Below are 21612 nucleotides of genomic sequence, written 5' to 3' on the forward strand. Positions count from 1 at the left end.
AACTTACAATGACATACAACAGAAACTTGAGGTATGCTACACATAATAAAATGCGAAATCGTTCATAAGACAAAGCACTTGTTAACCATGTGATAATTAGTTTGTAAAACAAAATAAAAACGCACCAATCTAAATATATGAAGAGCATATCGAAGACGACGAAAGAAAATTCATGATAGTCTCTTGTTATAGCGGTGAAGCGACTTATGTGGTGTCTGAAGAAAGTAGATTTCTTACTTAAACAATTTATCAATCAATGATAGCAAGAATCGGATAATTATCGTTCATAGATATCATCCAGGACAAAAAGTACTGCTTTTTAACCATCCTCACTTTGTACTACGGCTTTATGCTGCATGCCAGGAATGAGAATTTTTCGGTGAAAAATGAAGTTGCGCATTGTCTATGTTTGCAATCGGCATAGATTACTACAGCAATCAAAACAATGGATTCATTCATTACAAAACATGTGGAGGAAACATAATATCACCAGTATCAGCATTAGTTAAAATCGTATTTCATAAGTGGATTTCCGGTCGTGATAGTTTACAGCAAGGCTAAACATACCATACACGTACGCCATTGGCAATATTTATCATGATCGAAACACATTTATCTCCATTCATTAAATGAAATTTTGAAGACCCAATCAATGAAGCCAAATGATTAAAGTGAAAAATGCAAATCCTCGAGCTACTGTGATCTTCATATGGAAATGTATTACATATAGAAGTATTGCAAACATTTTTTCCATGTATCACTAATAAATTATAGGCAGATGTCGTACTTGAGGCAATCTTTTGACATCCCAAAAAATGCAAAGATGCCTGTTTCGATGAATAGCGTGAGTTTTGCTGGACATCCTTGAATTAATTACAATCACAAGTAAGCTTAGTAGATTTCAATTGATATGATGACTGGAGGCGACTACATGTACGTAACTCCCCCTTTGATATTAATTACATTAAACATGGTGTAAATTCAGTTTTAAAAAAATATTTATATCGTGCCAAACATAAGGTAAAATTGATTGGACGAAGTTGAATTATGTGCCATTTCAACAGTTAAGTTCATGATCTCGTATTTGGTGTGAATAACTGATAAGAGGCTCGCCGATGTCAACTGTGAGATAAATTCCAGATTTATAACATGTTGGCTGTATCTAATTCTAATTTAGTATTGAAAGCTGTTATATACTTTTCTGCAAACTCAGTGGTCGAATAAATTATAATGAACTTTTTTCGCTTATAACTTCAGTCGTCGAAAATGCTGATCATATTTTAGACAGCGTACTTTAAAACGGTTAAAAAACGATACCTAACTGAACAAGATATTACCATACTCCATCGGACGCTTGATTTAGGTAGCAAACCAAATAACCAGATATACCACAGAAGACAATTTGAACACATAATAGATTATATAGAAAGTATCAAAATTGGGACAGGAGATCTTTCGTTTATGAAATTAATTTTGAAGATGGGAGAATAATATAGAATATGCTAAAAATCTACGTGCGGTACAGCAAACGCATACTTCTTTAAAACACGGTATGGAATCTTTTTCTCGAGAGGCTCAAATTTCGTGTTTTCCTCCCATTTTGTAGGTGTTTCAATTTGCATGTTTAGTACTGTCGTTGTCAAAACTTCTGCTCAAAGACAAGTCAAATTAGGTAAGGTAGAATTTCTTACGTTTTATTCAATATACAATATCGTCGCGCACAGTAACAAAAGAATGATATATCCAACAACTTTTTAAAATTATCATCGATAATTTGAACGACTCCTCATGACAGTTTAATATTAAACATACAGTATATACACGTGGCTTTCAGAAATTTCTTTCTTTCGACATAAGTTTCACCATACACATTATACATACAAGTCTTTGTATTCGTAAATGAAAAATATAGATATTTCGAATAAGTTTCCTTTCTCTTAAAAAAATCTGTGAATTTGATATTAAGAATGAAAACACAACCAAGACTTCTTGTTTATGAATATCTCAGACATGTCATCTTTCAACAATACTAATCTGTGTAGATAAAAGTTTTATTCACAGCGTTATCGTTAGAATGCCCTATCATTATATAGGGACTTAATCTTACCTGTCAAAAAAAGGAGAAAAAAAACTACAATATTCAAACTATGCATAAGATGAGCTCATTATGCATTATACAATGCAAGTATGTAAGATATATTAAACAGTAAGAGATATAGCGAGCTCGACTCCTATCATATGGATAAAGCTGATCACAATAATAGCGAACGCATGAACTTAGGAGCCAATGGAACGATAAACAGTATAGCACCCTTATCAACTCACAACATACAATAATAACACGTTTCAACGATTGCAAACTAAGATCAGTTTGGTCAAAGAGACCTTGGGTAAACGCATGAAATGTTAATTGTTTCTCTAGTATTAATTTGGTAAGCATATCTATTACCAGAACAATTCGCTAGAATACATACTTTTTCTATTCAATTTTGAATGATTAGAAGTGACCATCAACAGGAATTCAATCAAAATAAACTGACTTTAAACTGATTTAAAAGGATTAGCGAGTAACACAAAATAAATAATATCTGTTTACATTTGATCTTTTTCGTCAGTTAAGACAAAAAAGTTCTGAGGCAAATGGTTAGGAAACCTAATTGGATCATATATAACTGAGCTTTTTGCGATGGAAGCATATATAAGATAAATGTTCGAACATATTTTCTATCTGCTTTCACTACTATGAGCGATGAATTTGCCATAGAAGCAACAGAATTGGTATTTTTCGGTATCTCAGAATAAATGTACATTCACTTATCACGAATCTGCAGTAATGTAATTCATTGTTGGAAAAGACAAAGCAATGCGCCAATACAATGTATTACATTTATGTATTGTTACAAAGTATTACGTTTAAAGATACTTAACGCAACGATGTGAACATACAATGCTGTAATCGAATTAATGTGCAATACTTTGAATAAATACAATGTATTAAAGGAATTGTAATACAATTTACCTTTCTTTTACGTTAAAAATGACTAGAGAATATAAGACAATATACAATACAGCTTCTTGAAAACAACAATACTTGATTTCAAAAAAGAGTTTCACGTCGATCAATCATGAGTTCATTACTATGGTTTTAAAATAAATGCATTATTTTCTATTGAAAATGAAATCAAAACACAAACGTTCTGGGTTAAAGATCAGTCTTCATCTACAAATACAAAAAGCATTCATTTTTCAGCGAATGTCATACTTAATTAAAACCATCAAACTTCCACGAAGCTGGTTATAGAGAGAAAAGGATACGACAAGGTAGTATATTTGTCAGGTATTGATACACATACACAAAACGAATCCTTCTTTTGTTACAATTAATCTTTGATAAAGGTCTCCTTTACCAAAACTGGTCCCGTTTACAATACAAGCAATATTATCTCAAATAGATTTCTTTCAATCAAAATGATTAAGAAAAAAATAAATAATTCATGAATAATAATACAAAAAACACGGATTCTCAAATAACAATTTTGTATGATGTAACCAACAATATGAAATATAACATTTTAATGAGGAATTATGATTTAACCAAAATGAAACATAAAACAGTTTTATTGTAAGAAACAGGAGACTATGCAATGTTTCCTAAAAGAAATGTTGACAGAAAATCATAAGAGATCTAAATGTAATCTAACTTTGGGTTTCGAATTACCTACAAGACAGTTCAGTGTTCTTTTCCTCCTATCATCTAACACTTGGAAAACATCTACGATTTCTACTCTAGAATATATTTGTGATTAAATGGGTCTGTCTTTCAGGATACAAATACCATATAGATTGTTTTCACATCAAACATTATATTCAAGTGAATATTTTCAATATCAACCATAAGCTGTCAAGTTTAAGCCAGCATATTTAATATGACGAACAAGCAGCTTGTAAAACTTATTCTCTTAAGTTCACAATGACGTTCCAAATATAAAAGTTATAAATTAGAAGAGAAAAGACTGAACGAATACTTATTTATTCAAATAAGTATCTATATTACATTTACACATTTAAAAACGTGCCAAAAGCAAACTTTGATTACTTTTGTAAAAACCCCGGGGACAGATACAGTGTAAAATAAGACAAGCTTAAATAGCATGTCCACTCAATCATTATCTTGAAACGGCTTAGCTTCTTTACTATGAACTGAATGTGTTTTCACAATATTGAGTAAAGAAAGTATGGTGATATTATAGGGACACAAATATATTTGTTTCAGAAGCATTTTTGTTTAGCCTCTGATCGGCAAAGATGAACAATGAAACGTATTGTAAATTCAGCAATTCAGACTTAAAATGATGCTTTTTGCATGTTCAAGATGTCGAAACTACAAAAGTTCTATAAATACGACAGAACATACCTATATCACATATATGCAACACTCTTAAGCCAGTAGTGTGTGATGTAACGAAATGTTACAGCAGAGCTGATGGAATCTCGAGTGATATAGTTTGCCAGGTAGGACATAGATTCCTGCCAATTTTCTCCTCTTACATGTAAACAGGGCTCATTACCGACAAATCTGGGGGCCACGAGAACTGAGTATTTCTACATAGTTATGTTACTGACTCATAAACGGTTTACACATAATATGCATTCGTCTCAATCATCCGAATATTTCTTTCGTATTTAACTGTTACGCGTATATAGTTGACAGTTAAAAAATAGTTATGTCTAAAACTTGATATTTTAGAGAAAAGATTCTTATTAAAAGCTTCACTTTTAAATCCCATACTAGTTTCGATCCACAACGCTTAGCTGTCAGCAGATATCTAGATTTTTCAAGAGTATACGTACCTTATTGATATAATATCATTTTGTATGATGTCTACATTGCTGCCAAAGTATTATTTATAGTAACAAATGAACAATGAACTTCCTTAGTCATTTAGAACTGGTCCCGTCGTCATTCAATGACAGAGAAACGCACAAAAGACGAAGAATAAACGAAGCATATGACAGTAAATGAACATTTAAGCCCATCGAAATGTTTAACAGACTTCTTTTATTTCTATCTTATTCTTTTTATATTCTTGTCCATGTTAAATACCAAATATTTATGCATTTAGAACGGGCCGTAGTAAGCTAGACGATGCATGCTCTGAAAATCTTCCTTTTCACGGTATATCTATATGTCGCAGTAACCGAAATACGTGTATTTATCTCGGAACCTGGTGTATACACAGGTGTCCGCCAGGGACTTCAGTCGATTATGAAGTAAGGAATTAGTTATCCAAAGCAAAGTTCTGTCTTTCACGTTTCGATTTTACTTCAAATGTCCGACGTTACTTCCTGTTTTGAAATTAAATTGTTTGACTGTTTTTCCTAGCCTGCTTGTACATTTGTATTTTCTATGACTAACATTTGATGTTCAGGCATACACAGAAGCTGCTTATGAATATTCAACATATGTAAATATAAATAGATATAAAATTTATGCGGAACAAAAGAAAATTATGATCATTTAATTGCCTCTGGAAAACTCGAAATTGGTCAATTCCATATAATGGTTTGATGACAATTATCTAGGTGTGTTCGTCATTCAGTGAAATAAGAGGAAATTAAAAACAAAGTTAACGCAATGATATTACATTTGAAATCGCAGCAAGTATTCAGGCTGTAATTGACAATCATACATACACGCCTACAATTCACTTTCACTTTTCCATGTTTACACATACAATGCACAATTTTTGTGCCAAACAAACAACCATAGCCTCGACTGTTAAGCACAGTATAAACTAAATATGAACAAAACCTACAAATATGTTGGAAACATTGAAATAATACAAGGGAGGTAATAACAGGTGAAACTAATTAACAAATCCATGCAAAAATACATTTGAAGGTGTGCACAAAAATGAAAAAATAGTACGATGTATTGGTCATAAAAGTAACTGGACTTAAGAATGTTTAGCCATTTATATTTACTGTTTACAGAAGATGTTTATTTGTATCTTATGTGAATGTTATTAACCAAAATATGCAGAAGGCAAAATCATTATTATGAGAAACTGTCGTTTGAATAGACCGCCACTTTTGATATACAATGATACAATAACTTGTACAGTTTAATAATTTTCCGCAAAAAAAAATTCAAACATCAACTTCATATATATCTTTAAATATTTGAAACTTTCTACAGCTTTCTAATTCAATTTCAAAATAATAATAAAAACATTACTTTTTAAAATCATTACCAAGAAAATCGTATTTCAATCCCAATATCACTATTCATTTTTGAGAATGTATAATGGGATTTGATTGTATTCTACCTAAGCGACGACCCCACCTGATGGCAGAATTCCTCTAATGTGATAGTTGCTATTACTTCAAAATCCGTATTTGACTTTTCCTTGTTACATTAAACATTTAAAACAATCCATACATCGATTTTGATAGTAACATCAAAATCATTTGCTGCCAATATTTCATGTCAAAGGTTAACATCCTTAATTAACCAATGAAATCTTTCCACACAACACAAAACGGAAAGGTCCACCAATGGTAATCCGTGTAGCATTGCAATGCAGTTGGGCAAAATATCATCCAGTCAGCACTAGATCTGAAACATTTATATCATCATACGTGTGCATGCCACATATGCACAACACTGGAGCGCTGTCATTTGATATCATGGAGACACTTGTGTATCCATTTATGGATTATCTTCTGCCAACGGCTGGTATATCATTGTCATTTTATTTCACACGAAATTGTCCGTGCTGCATTTTCTGATACACAATTTTCATTTAACAGCTACTATGACAACTGGTCCCTCACGTTCTCTGTGTAAGGAATGCCCCGAGGGCCACAGCTCCCATCGCGCCCAACATGCCATACTTTATCACACCAGATATGTTGTCCCACGGACTGTCTCTCTGCCGCGCGTTTCCTTTCTCGTAGAATTCCACGAAACCATCCTGAAATTGCATAAACAATGAGAAAAATTTTGATAAAGAGTTGTTCTTGTTTGAAGTCGTAAAACAGAAAGTTGTGTTAATAGATTGTGTGCAAGTATCGTGGCTAGTTCAACTTCTAAAAGAACTTTTCAATTGAGTTAGTCCCCTGTGATTTTAACAACTTACATTGTTTTGAACCAACAGAGCAAGTTCTACAAATCTGTAAATCGACTGAGGACCACGATATCTGGGGACTTTTAAGTGAAACATTAACTATGAAAATACTAGTAAAGCACAACAATACAGGAAAAAATACTGGCCCAACTTTCGATTGCGTGTGATAAATGTGAAAAACGCACTAGTGGTGAACGTGAAAAACGTCACGCATATAGTTTTATCTGCATGGCAGTGCTTTTAGAAAATTTATACATACACTGATATCATTTTCTAATCGAAATGAATGAAAATGTTTCAGTAACTAAATTTCTGAATAAGATGGATCACGATTAACACTGCAAATAGTAGTTTGTATTGCTTTTTGGAAACATAACATTGAGTGTCTTGTGTCCATCATTTAAACCAGCTGAATTTTCGACATTTCATAAAAATGACAAAGCAGCTGAATAAGGCAGATTTTTCCCCAATGTTTGGCATATTGTATCAGTTACTGAATTAAGATTTCCTGTTAGCCACATTAATGACCAGAAGTGGGCGGAAGTGCTTGTGATATCGAACCGACGATAGACAAAAAGGATATGACGTAATACGCTATTATATGGGTCAATCTTAAAGAAGTAGTGTCCTAGATGTGGTTTCTTTACGTATCTAACACAGACATATCAATGTTTACTGCGTTCAAAGTCGGAAGGATTACAGATCCTCCTTCAGAAGTACTTGTCCATTCATGACGCACGACTAAAAATATGTGTGGGATATCCCGTTCACAACATCAGTAGTGTAACTTCCTCCCTATGAAAATCACAACGATCTATGCAGATTAGTCTGTGTATCTAGGAATGGAGACAGTCGTATCGAAGCATTCCTTACCATAATGATTGTAAACTACCACAGGCATTTTCCCAAGGACGAAACACATGCCTAGATGTACACAATCTGTACGTTATTTCTAAGCGATCGGGATAGCCATATGTGCTGTATTGGTTTTACCATTTGACAAGGCATTTTACCTACACTGAATTGGACGATAATAAACGAACCTTCTGTATGTTGTTCAGTAAGGTAGCAACCAGTTACTACAATGAAATTTCGCCCTTAAAAAGGCTATTTACAGTTAACACAAAAAACAACTTCTAATGGGTCTGTTTTTCGTAGCTAGTATATGTATTGTTACGGGAGTGTTTAGAGACTTGAAAACATGGCTACATAATTGAACTGTCAGTTATTTGGACTGGAGCGAGTGTATTGGCCATGAATAAGTCATCAAGGCAACTGCTAAGGTCTAGACTGTACAGTGTTACAGGTATTGAGCCTTATCATCCATACACACTCAATCTCTTCCTATAGCAGGTTCTTATTTCACAACAGTATAGTGCAGTTTTCATTCATTGTTTGGCTACACTATAACTAACAACAAATGTACGTCTCTTGTACAATTCATTGATGAATTTAATAAGTCGGATGAACGTAAGTTCGGCCACATTCAGGAGATCAATCAGATAAAAAAAAAACAAATACACATATGCATAATATAAGCACGTGCATTTGTGCTGAATTGATTTGGTCATTTACATACCGACGGCAAATACAGAATCAAGTCATTTTCAGTGTGTTTTATTTGCCCATACATTAAACAGTCGACCTCTCCTTATATGAACTAATTATACAATCAAGCATGCACAATGTATGAACAGTGTATTACATATATGCCTGGCAATTCGAGTCATCAATGGAAAACCCACGTCAGTTTACTAAGCAATCAAAATATTTTGGCACGTTTCCCGTTTATACAATGTACATTCCACAGTTAATTCCTACTTAATCTCCTGCCTACGTTTTTGACGGTCGAACATAACTTATTATAGTAGCTTGGTCTAGGCACAGTTGATACCAGTGAAATATAAGCAGTAATCGGAAGAACTCCACCTGGACGTTGCTTAATTAACCTCCAGGTGTCTTCAAAATTCCATGCCTGAGTCCTTAGGTCATGCCATATTTGGGTATATTCTTGTACTGTTGGGGATCTTATGAAAATATGTTCGACCTTGAAATTGTTATCCAAACATACATTATTGTCCTATCATATAATATATTCATACATAGCATTGATGGTCCTGTTATACACACACTGTAAATTGATGGTCCTGTTATACATACACTGTAAATGGATTGATCTATCATATTTACAATGTAAATTGAGTTTCCTATCATACATACACTGTAAATTGAGTGTCCTATTATACATACACTGTAAATTGATGGTCCTATTATACATACAATGTAAATTGAGTGTCTTATCATACATACAATGTAAATTGAGTGTCCTGTCATACATACAATGTAAATTGAGTGTCTTATCATACATACAATGTAAATTGAGTGTCCTGTCATACATACAATGTAAATTGAGTGTTCTATCTTACATACACTGTAAATTAACGATCCTGTCCTACAAGCACTATAGATTGTCAGGGTATTACATTGTACACTGTAAACTCGAACAGTTACCATATGTACATTAACTCAACATACCTAGCCCTAACAAACTTACAAAGCAGTTTTTTTTTCTATGACAGATGATATGATGTATAATGAGAGTTTTTTTATGATCCTTACGGTATACTGTACAGTATATATAATCAATAATGGTACAAGATATCACATAATCATCATTATAAATCAGGTCATATAACTATTTATAACAATTCACAGTCATACATAGTACTGTGTTTCTGCATATTTTATTATTCAGGGCGTATATACATCACTAATGATCAGGTATAAATTTGTACACATACAGGAATATCTACTGTTACTGATTATACATTGGTTTTTATTGTAAACTACATTTGATTAAGCCGAAGAAGGACAAATGAAAATACATTTTTTTTCATTTCATATACAAACTACCAACCTAGAGTTTATAACCATTTCTAAACAAGTATTTGAATGTATTTTGGAAAGATAAAAAACGTAGCAACACTATAACCATGGGGAACAGAATTATCTCCCTTTATTTTTCATGCACCTTACTCTTGTTAGGTCTCACCTCTTCTTACATACTACAGTAACAGATCAAGGTATTCTCAACTTTAGTAAGAGCAGTTTTCTTTTCTTTTTTTAATTAGTGTTACGTTTTTACTCTATGATGCGATAGCCTTGTAGGTAAAATGTAGCCTTTATAACGTCTGGTGAATATCCAAGGAGAGAAGGTTGACACTTAAAAATCCATGTGATTTCTCAGGAAGTGGAGAAATGGACAGGTCTGTACAGCTGTGGTTGTTTCCTTTGCAAGACTACACTTTACCATTATTGCTCCAAATATGCCTCCTGTTTGTCTAATAATTAGGTTACCACCAGCTACTGGAAGGAGACCTTGCCTCAAAATTACCCTTGCTATTCTTGGGACGATGAAATCAACAAACCTATCTATCAAAGTATGATTAAGGAGGTATGTTCTTCCCGGGCAACGTTTTCATATCAAATTTTAGATCAAAGGTCACTGTCAAGGTCACTTGGTGAAAAGTTTTGGTACTTCCTCAAAGATCTTATCACAAGGAACACACCTACCAAATATGAAAGCCCTACCTCTCACGGTTCGATAGTTATGAACAAGATTAAAATTGACAACAGACAAACAGAGAGACAGCACAAAAACAATTTGCTCCTGATCTTCCATCTCGGGGCATGAAAATAAATTCAAACAATTTATAATTTTGTTAACAAGATGTATTGCTAGATTTGTATTCAAATCAACACCTTCCTATAAATTAATCTTATTTCAGTTATCAATGGTAATAATATGCTACTCCCGATATTTTATTTTTCTTCAATCTCTCTTAACCGACACCATCTAGCTATTGATCAACCATTTACTACAAGTGGAGGTCCCTGATCCTGTTCAATATTACAGCATACAAACTGAGGAGACTGCTATCAAAACTATTCAAATAAAGCACAGAGTAATATAACTAGAACTGAAGATCGGAATAAAAATAGGTATAAAGATGTATATGATACAAATTGGAGCCAAAATAGTTCACCTGGGATATCATATGTGAGATATGTAATTGGCTTTCTCAACAGAAATTGTACTCTTCAAATTGAAAATCTAACGAGGTAAGCAATTTTGTATCAAATGTAATTAATGACTTATGACAGTAAAAGCTATTTAAAAAACATAGTGATACTAATGGTGGTGTTCAATGGAGCATGAAAATTGATATGGTGAGATGGAAACATTGTGTCTGTTTACACTATCAAGTGTGTAGTGATCACAACATTTCATCCTCCCTCTCTGTACACAGAGAAACTGGGATCAATATTATACACATTGGCTCTGCACAGGAAAACTAGAGAGTTTGTTTGTTAATCATAGTCACCCATCACAACAATAAGGTCACACAGGGTTGTACAAGTGGCATAATGGGCCTGCATCTTCGTTTATTTGTCGAGTTTATCATCCTGTAACAGCTGGTTGCTGTCCCTTTGAACAACATACAGCCGGTCCATCACATATCACCCAGAGCAATGATAGGTTTTAAGTGTCTTGCACTATGATAAAACTCTGACAACACAGACCAGTCCATTTCTCTGCTACCTGTGAAAAACAAACTGCCACATACAACAGCAGGAGAAAACTAACTAAATCACACAATTTACCTTGGTAGGTCTACCTATACTTAGTCCAACACTCTACCAGCTTAGCTACTGCTGTCCATCAAACATCTGTGACATTCATTTTTGATCACGTACTGGACAGATTTAAGACGACATAATCTGATAACAAGTTTCAGGAAGAGACTTAATTAGATTAATTATCTACAATTCATTGTTTTAATGCTATCATCTTGATTTTTGTGCACTCATTTTTCCAACCAATTTATCCTAAAACATCTCAAACCTCTGGTATATTTCCTCAGTCATTAGTATATACCAAACATAAACACATTACACAACATATTGATCCCAAATGAAGGCTTGTCTCTGCCAACATTTAGCTAATTATCGTTAATCACCTGGTATGATTGATCAATAAAAACTGCCTGTATATAGATTTTTAATTTATCTGCATATCTATCACTGTAGAAAGTTGTATGCAGTCTGGAGGCTGTCTACCAAGAATATTAATATTGTGTATTGTTGGTAAACAGCTTTCATATGGATCAGTCGAAGTTTATGAATGCCGAGAGCAAAGAGACCATGATAAAGGCCTGAAGACATTTCTACATGAATGTTTGCTAAACTCCAGTAACATTATAAACTGTCTATAGATCTTGGTTTTTCATAACCAATCATTTACATATATACAGCCAATCCTACTAACATTGTATATTTAGGAGCTGAAAAGTTTCTTGACTTTTAAATCAAATTGTCAGCATGAATAATAACTTAATATAAATCATCTTATAACTTCACAATTTTATACATCCAATTTGTCAAGCCTCAAAAAACTAAAGCAACTCATTATAAATTGATATTAATTTGTCGAAAGTTTGTTCACTTATTTGAGGCTTTGACGTTTAAACAGATGCACCAAAGTTTGTTTTCCAAATAGCAAATAACACCATCTGTTACTTATATATGATCAAGAAGATTCAACGATGATCGAGTGATGTACGTTGTGAAAATGCAGTTGTGTTGTACCTTTACAGGGATCATCACCAGTAGATCTAGCTAGAAGTAACCATGACTGCTTTAAAGTACAAACGTCAAAAAGATGAAAGATAAAATGGAACATTCCACTAAATCTTTGTGACATATATACCTCCTATGTGACATATATAGTTCCTATTGGACTAGGAAGTAACTCAGACAGTATAGGACAATCTATGCTTGTTTATATTTTGAAGTCCACCATTTGTTATTGTGGAGCATTTTCTGTTGAGGTTGGTAATGTCCACAGAATGGAAGTTCTTACAACATAACCAGTAGAAGATTAGATTGTGATGTTTCCATGACCACACTGTCACCTTCATCAGACAAAAGACCACTGTGGAGTGTACTAGCACTGATATACTTAGTAAACAAGATGGTAAATAAGTATACATATGTAATATTGATGTGTGGTGATAGGTCCACGCCTGATGATAAGCCTTTCCACTTCTATTGAATTTCCAGCAGAAATGGGATAGAAATGCTGTCATTATTGTCCTGTAATAAACACACCTCTTACTTTTGAATTAGAGGCTGTTTGTATGTCAGGTACCATGGTCTTATTGACGAATAAATATGGTGTGTCATTATGTACCTGTAATTTGAAATTAACCATGTTTATATCTGATTTATGCATGAATGAATATGTACACTAGTTCTGTAAAATCTAAAACAGAATCAAATACATTTGCAAATTCGCACATGCGATAATTTATCATAGACCTACAATATGATTATTGTATACCTGTAAATATATATCAAACTCTATATGTACACCTACATACCACCTGTGTAGGTCTATCTCTGTTTTGCCATTTCAAGGTAATAAACAATCTATACACAACCCTAAAGCCCTTGCCACTGGAACATGTCTGAACTTCAATAATGATTGTTTACATCGCAACACATGGTGTTGACAATAGTATCTACATACCAACAGCTGAATACTCATAAATCACCTCACTTCATCTGTCTAAAACCACATACACACTGTTGATAGGCAACTGAAGCTACATTCTTTTTGACATTACTATAACAGAAAAATAAATGCAAGTCTGAAAACTTCCTTAAAATAACCAAAAACATATATTACATAACCAATATACATGTATAATAAAAAAAATATTAAAAAATGACAAAACCTGTACTACAAGAAAACAAATCTGAAATAAGCAACAAAAACAATAATGATTAAAAAGGAGTACACTTTGCACCGATTCAAATGTGTCTTAAGCTTTCAAGGTATATCTTATATAAAAAAAATTCAATCCACAACTGATTTCCATCAAAGCTTATGAATGAAATATATGGTCATTTAAATAACAGTAAAATTACATAGATCACTCTCCAAATCTAGACTTCCTGAAGTTCCTCTTACAGCAGACATGGGTATCAAACAGATACAATAGGTATATTGATAGTCTACAGTATGTTCTGTACCAGGTACAGTACAAGTTGATCAATACTTGTCAATACCTAGAATGTCCCACACGCCTATAGTCGTGTACAGATACCCATCTACCTACATATCAAGCGGGTGAAATTGATTATGTCAACCCACAGGTTACAAAGAATGTTGTAACATTCCCACGCGATTATATATATATATATATTCTGTTTGTATACACAATGGTTGCCTTCTCTCGGCTAGTGGTTCCAATCCAATATTGAATTTGTGACATGTATAGAAAATAAACTTGTCAGTAGAAAAGCTGGTGTAGTTAACCACCCATGTACATAAATTATGTATGATTTGTGTGATAAGTATACCAAATTTTAGGCGTTCCTACATACATATGCTCTCTTGTGTTTGGTCTGTGCTAGGATAGTTCAGTCCTTGGGCACAGCACTTTACCCTTGTTGGTCTAAATGACATGTGGTGGGCCTCCTGTACGCTGTTCCCTGAGGTAACCACCACATACTACAAGGAGAGCCCATCTCAAAATGACCCTGGCTGTTCATGGGATGATAAACCCCAGCAAACCAATTCTAAGTAATAAATCCTATATTCATACATCTGAGAAGTCTGATAAGTAATTATGACTTAAAATATGTCAACAAGCGCTTCAAATTCCCAAGATTTACTACAGTGTAGATCTGGCAAGTAAATTCTGGAATTCCCTGACTATGACCAATTTTTCAAGAAATCTTAGCACAAAAAAAGGAAACGCCACATGACTTTGTAGTATATATATATACCTTTGAACAAGCAAGTATGTAAACTTGAGAAAACATGTCTTAGGTTTCCTTATCACTTGAAGAAATTACTCAGCTCAAGATATATTTTAGGAAGGAAAATGCATAAACGTGATCCAATAGTGAACTTATTGTTTTTCAAACAAGTATCTTTTATAGATAGTGTCTATGTGATAATTAATTGATAGGGGGTAATTTTTTAGGAGTATCAACCCACTGTTCAGGTTATCCAGGGTTTCCTTGCAGCACCTGGTATTGTCTAGCCATGATGTATCATCTGCTCTGTCAAAATATATACCAATGAACCTTGAATTCCCCAAAAAAGGAAGTTCTGATGTTGTAATAATTAAATAATAAAACCTGCAGAAGGAACATGTATATTCAACTATTAACTTTGGAAGTGACAAACCTCAGTAGGATTAATGTAAGTGAAAACATTGCCTGCAGCCCATAGAAACTGTACATATGGCTATGCACCTGTATTTTTTCAGTTCAAAGATGACAGGTACTCCCTATATGTCAGTTAATGTCACTTTCTGATATAGATGACATCTTGTCTTTAAATAACAAGAAATTTATTGCCCACCTCCATCATCTATACCCATCAGAATTGGAAATCAAAGACAAGACAGACTCTTCTACATCAGTCACTTATCTACATCTTTTCCTGCAATGAATCAGACAAAGATAATTTTCTCACCAAGCTGCATGATAAGCATGATGATTTCAATTTCCCTATTGTGAATTTTCCATTTTTGGACAGCAACATTCCTACAGTGATATCCTCAACCTATGGTGTTTACATATTGCGGTGATTCAGTATTCAAGGGCCTGATCCCATTATCACTATTTTCATGCAAGAAATTGTCAACTGATGAACATACTTGTAACACAGGGTTTGAAGAGATGCAGGATGAAGAAAAGTATGAACAAGTTTTATGGTCGTCATGGTGATCTCACTGAGAAATATTCTATTTCTTTGTGTGATATGAATCTGAACATGATTGATGCTTGTTTGTTTGCCTAATGGTTCCATTGTTTTATACTTTGTCCTCATTAGAGAACATGACATTACCTACTTGGATAGACCAAGATTTCCATGGTGGGTGCTGTCAATGAAGCAGAAGACACTTACTCATCCAGAACACCTGGTCTTAATCTCCTTCCCCTTTCTCAGGAGTTGCCATGTTAATTTTTCTTTCATTAATATTTTGTGCTAGTTTTATTGAATTAGAGTTTGGATTTGAATGTATACTGGTAAATATACACATATCAGGGATGTATCACACAATTCTGCTAATTATATATATATATATATATAATCAGCAAATTATAACATGTGTACAAGAGCAAGAGATCTAGATTTAGTTCACAACATTATCAAATGTTACATCATTATTTAGCCAGACACCGTTGAGCAATGTTAACTCATGATCATTAGCGATTCAAACTTATGGGATAAACCAAGTATAGGTACAACTCAGTTGAATAAGCACATACCTGTTTACAGAAACACACCCCAGTAATTCTATAGGTCTATGTACCAAATACTGTATTATACCAAATGAATCCACCAGTATGTAGGAGTGATTCATCTTGTGTATAACACTTTGCTTGTTATAATCATACAGCCTTTCCCTAACATTTCATACATCTTCAAACTTAATTGATATTCATGTATGTACATGAAGCAGATTGTAGCATTATATAACTGAAAATATCATGGATAATGAAGACTTAATCATGATTTTGAACTTAGATATAAACCCCAGGCAGCGTTCAAAACCCTTTAGTAGCCTCTGTGATTTGAACATATTTTACTAAAATATATACACTCCTAAATTCTATATACATGTACTTAATTTCTAGGCCAAATTGAGGCCATGTAAAAGGTTTTTTTTATCAATCTTCAAGATATATACAATACAATAAATGTTTAAATATCAATTCCCAACATCACACCACAGGTACAGGTAACTACATGTGTTGCAGGTGGAAGATATATAAAACTTTAGTTTAAACCATTTCATGAACCTGATAATTGTGTCTAGGTTTGACAGTATGGAATGTGTACTTAAACTATGCCACATGCGTGACTGCTAACAATTGGGAAAATACCCAAATACCTCATTCAATGACAGACAGGAATTTCTACAAAATAGGAATGGACAAATGCCAGTTATATCTAGTTAAAACGTTTTGTTAAATAATACTGTAAGGCTATGCTATTTGAATTTGTATGACATATGACTTGGCAAACTTATCAGTTACAATCAACTATTGAGTTGGAAATTTTTTTATTATCAATATTTCTTTAAGTTTGAAATATCAATTTTTTTTCTTTCAAAAAACGCATTTTATTTTCAGAGAAAATATTGTTGCAGTTATATAAAATTTACAGTAACATGCTACTTGATCTCATGATGATGTTAACCGAAGCTAATTGGAGCTAACTGAAAAATTCTGATAAAAAGTTCTAGGAACAGTAAAAATCTAGGACAACAGTGACATAGTTCGATATACTGATACAGACCATGAATCAGACTCCAGATCAATGGAAAATATGTACTGTATGCACCTTCTCACTGTATATAATGTACTTGTATCTTGCAAGTACATTGAAATATGGCACTATATGTTTAGCAAATTCTTTTTAAAAAAATTCAATATATGATATACTTATTACCTGACTAAGCATTGAAATATTTTCTATATATATATAAAAACGTTCTGACCATAGGTAGATGGAATGTTAGTAGTTTAAAATTTCCATTCATTACTAGGGAATAAAAAAAAATTGATTTTTTTCTCTTCCCATTGATCTGCTGGAAGTGTGCCAGCTTCAACATACAATTTTAATTACTTTGGCCTATTGAGAAAGTATGAGAGTATTTGCTCTGACAGAAAACTATAAAGATATATACCTGGTATATATAAAGGTATAAATTCATATGTGTACAGAAATTTATAGTAAACAATATGTGTACCTCTTGATCAGTGTCCGCAAAATGCCAGTAGGCTTGTAACTGCCTGATGATTCAAAGAAGAAACTGCTCAGGGAAAGTATTTCAACAATCTGGTACTTGTGTGTAATCACGTGAGAAAGATGTAGCACAAACAGATTATAATTGTCTTTTAGTCTGTTACCATTGTTGAATCCATTTCACATGGAATGTAAAAGCAACTGTTACCTCCCCAAATTGTGCACACTTGTGTAAAATATACAGGTGGTTTTTGGGGAGGAAATCTAAGAAAAAGAGTAAATTTTGAATTGACACTTAGTTTGGTCATACCTATAATTGAGATGAAACTGAAACATGTTAAACATAGAGAGGTTTTCATTCTTTGTGTTTTTCATCATTCTGACAGATTCTTATACAAATCGTCTTTCACATGTACCAGTATACATTATATATGGACCCAAGTCTGTGAGTGAGCTTCCATGAATAGGCCTTGTTAGTGTGTAGCACACATCACTATTTTGAAAAAAAATAAGGAGCAAAATACATACCTATCTAAGATATATATGTATACTACTACACTGAACTGGTAGAAAATGAAAAACCATGAAATCATTGGGTTTTTTTTTTAAAGATTCAGATAGGTGTCTAATGAGATCACATTTGAGAAACTAAAGGTTTCCCCCTATCAGTTCTTACAGCTTAGATCTGTATATCTAAGGAATGAAATGCCATTGTGAAAAATTAGAAATTGGTAATAAGTCTATAACTAATCTGCTGGACTATGAACACTAAAGTTTTGTTAAAATTATAATGAATTTATCAGTATTTCATCTTGACATGCAATTCACAAATCTAAATTCCACACTAGGAAAATAATGGATTTTCTTGTTCTGTCTAATGTTATTGTATATCAGAAAAATCTGCAAGGTAATTCACATTCACCACAAGTGTGGGTATGTAGACATTCCCGATTATGTATGTATAATTACCTTGGTTTAACGTGGGTGTAAAAAATATGTGAACCTAATCTGAAATATTAAGTACATGAGGTGATTATCAAACCTTTGAACAATGTTTCAAAATCTCGAAATGCAAGATATTCAAAATTTTGGATCACAGTCAAAATAAGATATAACTACAGTCCATATCCGTAAACTGTAATCACGTGATCTTAATGGGTTTAAAAAGATTAAAAAAAAATTATAAGGAATGTCGGGTCACAACCCACTACAAAATTCTATCCTGTTATATAGCAAGATAGGTATTCACAATACCTGGACAGAAAAACGATTTACATTATACTCAGCCATAGGCACCATATAGGCCACACACAGAGTGACTGACGACTGGCACTTGGTGACCTATTTAAGACTGTTGCTACCTAGATCAATAATGGTTAAAATAATAGCACCAACATACATTATTAACCAACATGACCTATCTTTTGAAAAATCTTATCCTAGAACAGACTACATATCGGTTCTATGTACTAATGAGCATGAATTGTGGCTACATTTTTGTGGTTGATCCAAATTCCAGCATGCCATATATAAAGGCTAATATGATTTCTTTTCACAATCTTGGATCTTTTATTAAAATCAATCTTAAACAAAATTGCTTAGAGACTGAAACACTGGTGCTAGAGTATATATATTTGTAAAAATAAAAACGTAACAACCTTATTTACTAATGAGAAACACAACATTAATTTTGTCAGGCTTACCTAATGTGATCTTTAATATTCTTGTATAGCCATGTATTATAGATTTATATTATAAATATTTACTCAATTCCATGCATGTGCAGCTAGAGTGATTGATCTCTCTTATATCTTTGGTATAGTTTTACAAATTTTTATTTGTAGAATATTTTATTAGTTATTTGGACCCTGGTAAACTATAAACATGAATTGATCATGATAAATAAGTATGTTCATTACTAATTAAATTTCATTACCCATACAAACTGCAAGATTTTTTTAAAAAATGTTCTCGTTTACAAACCCTATGCACTGGCAAAGTTGATATCTTGCACAAAATGTTAAGATTTTCAGTGACAAACGAACTTATCACACACAACGCTCAAGTAACCAAACACTTATATAAAACATGAAAGAATTTGAGTGAACAGGATATTTGGTGAAATATTGCATGTACATACTCTCGTCACATGCATGTGTACCTGTCTACATCACTATGTTATGAGACATCAGTCAAGCTAGCTAGGAAAGAATCTGTTGACATTAAAGATCAGTCATGTGGAAAGTTTATATCCTCTGACGCCCTATCGTGTAGGCCACGATAGGGGAAGCTTTGTTTACATCTGGTTTCTTTGTTGGAGACCCCCCTTTACATTGCGCTCACCATTCTGAAAACTTACCCATCCTCCACTGGTAGTAACCCATTGGTCCAGATTATTTTCTACATATGTTGATACCCATTCCACGATTGAATCAACTAAATGTGGCATTCCTTTATTAACGCAGTCTACAGCTATTGCACCTCCGAATCCGAATAAAGCTACGATTCGACCCCAATTTACACCGTCAATAAACAGCTCCTGAACCACCTGATGGAAGGTCGGATACGCTGTATTCGGTGTAATATGTAACTGGTTCACCATATCGTCAAATTGTGTCCTAAACCGCTCTTCAAATTCATCACCAAGAGCTCTTAAAGTTCTGTGAACGTTATTTGTTTGAGCTTCCAAAGGTGGACAGTTATCCCACGTATAACCATGTCGGCTCAGCCGGTAATTTATGAAATCGACCACCAGGTACCTATAACTCGTCGGGTTCATCTCAATATTGTTGTTTAAACTCATATCTCGAACATCGCAAGGCACAACAACATAATGACATAGTACTTCCCTGGTTGTGGGCCTAAAGCTTTCTACTTATTCCGAGAAATACGCCAATCATTCTCACTCTGACCTCCTCTTCCTCCTGCTGGTCGATTTCTTCAGCAAGGCCGCTTGACACAAACAAAATACGTCATAAGATCGATAGGGCTGCTCAGTTTTCATTTACGTACCATATTTCACGAAAGTTCCCAGTATTTCAATACTGAATAAGATATAATTATTATCTAGAACAGATAGTAACACAATTTTTAAACGATTCAAACTTTATTAAACTGTCATTTTCAAGTGAATGAATGAAACAGCTCAAGGTCAACGTTCAAGGGTCATACTACGTAGTAAAGGTCAGCATAAATACTACGCATGGCTACGATTCATAAACGGTTAGGAGTAAGACGTGCTTTATGCTCAAGTTATCGGTACATTTATATATAAAAAAAACGCACAAATCGCGTGGTGATACAGGGACTTTGAAAACGACAAGTTTAAATTTGACAACTCGTTTTTAAATAAATAAAAACGGGGGAAATGAATAGTAAGGTATCGCTGAAGTATTACGGATCATGACCATAATCATTTAAATTATTACGCACCACTCTCTGACTTACTAAGATGTATAGGGTATATACATTATAAAGTGACACTTAAAAGATTATACAATAAACTAGAATACATGTTAGAGAGCAGACACCATAAACTTGTATCATAAATTTGCCAGTAGCTCGTGCTGAGTATATCAACAGATCTCTAGGATTTGTGTTGGGTGTATTTTTTCTTGACTTTTTTGAAAAGTCACGTTTTCAAAT

At 33.4% G+C, this 21612-nt stretch overlaps 1 protein-coding gene across 1 annotated transcript; it reads right to left on the reverse strand.

Annotated features, from left to right (window-relative positions):
- Positions 1-1678: 1678 nt before the first annotated feature.
- On the reverse strand, positions 1679-20832 carry LOC132547189 (bcl-2-like protein 2). Its single transcript, XM_060210949.1, has 2 exons — positions 20327-20832; positions 1679-6977 (listed from the first exon to the last, which is right to left on the reverse strand). The coding sequence occupies exons 1-2, from the start codon at positions 20768-20770 to the stop codon at positions 6834-6836; spliced, it is 588 nt and encodes a 195-aa protein (XP_060066932.1). The 5' UTR covers positions 20771-20832; the 3' UTR covers positions 1679-6833.
- Positions 20833-21612: the final 780 nt, after the last annotated feature.

The sequence above is a fragment of the Ylistrum balloti genome, unplaced genomic scaffold (genome assembly GCF_031769215.1).
Source record: "Ylistrum balloti isolate Yb309-2 unplaced genomic scaffold, AGI_CSIRO_Ybal_v1 Utg369938, whole genome shotgun sequence".
NCBI lineage: Eukaryota > Metazoa > Mollusca > Bivalvia > Pectinida > Pectinidae > Ylistrum > Ylistrum balloti.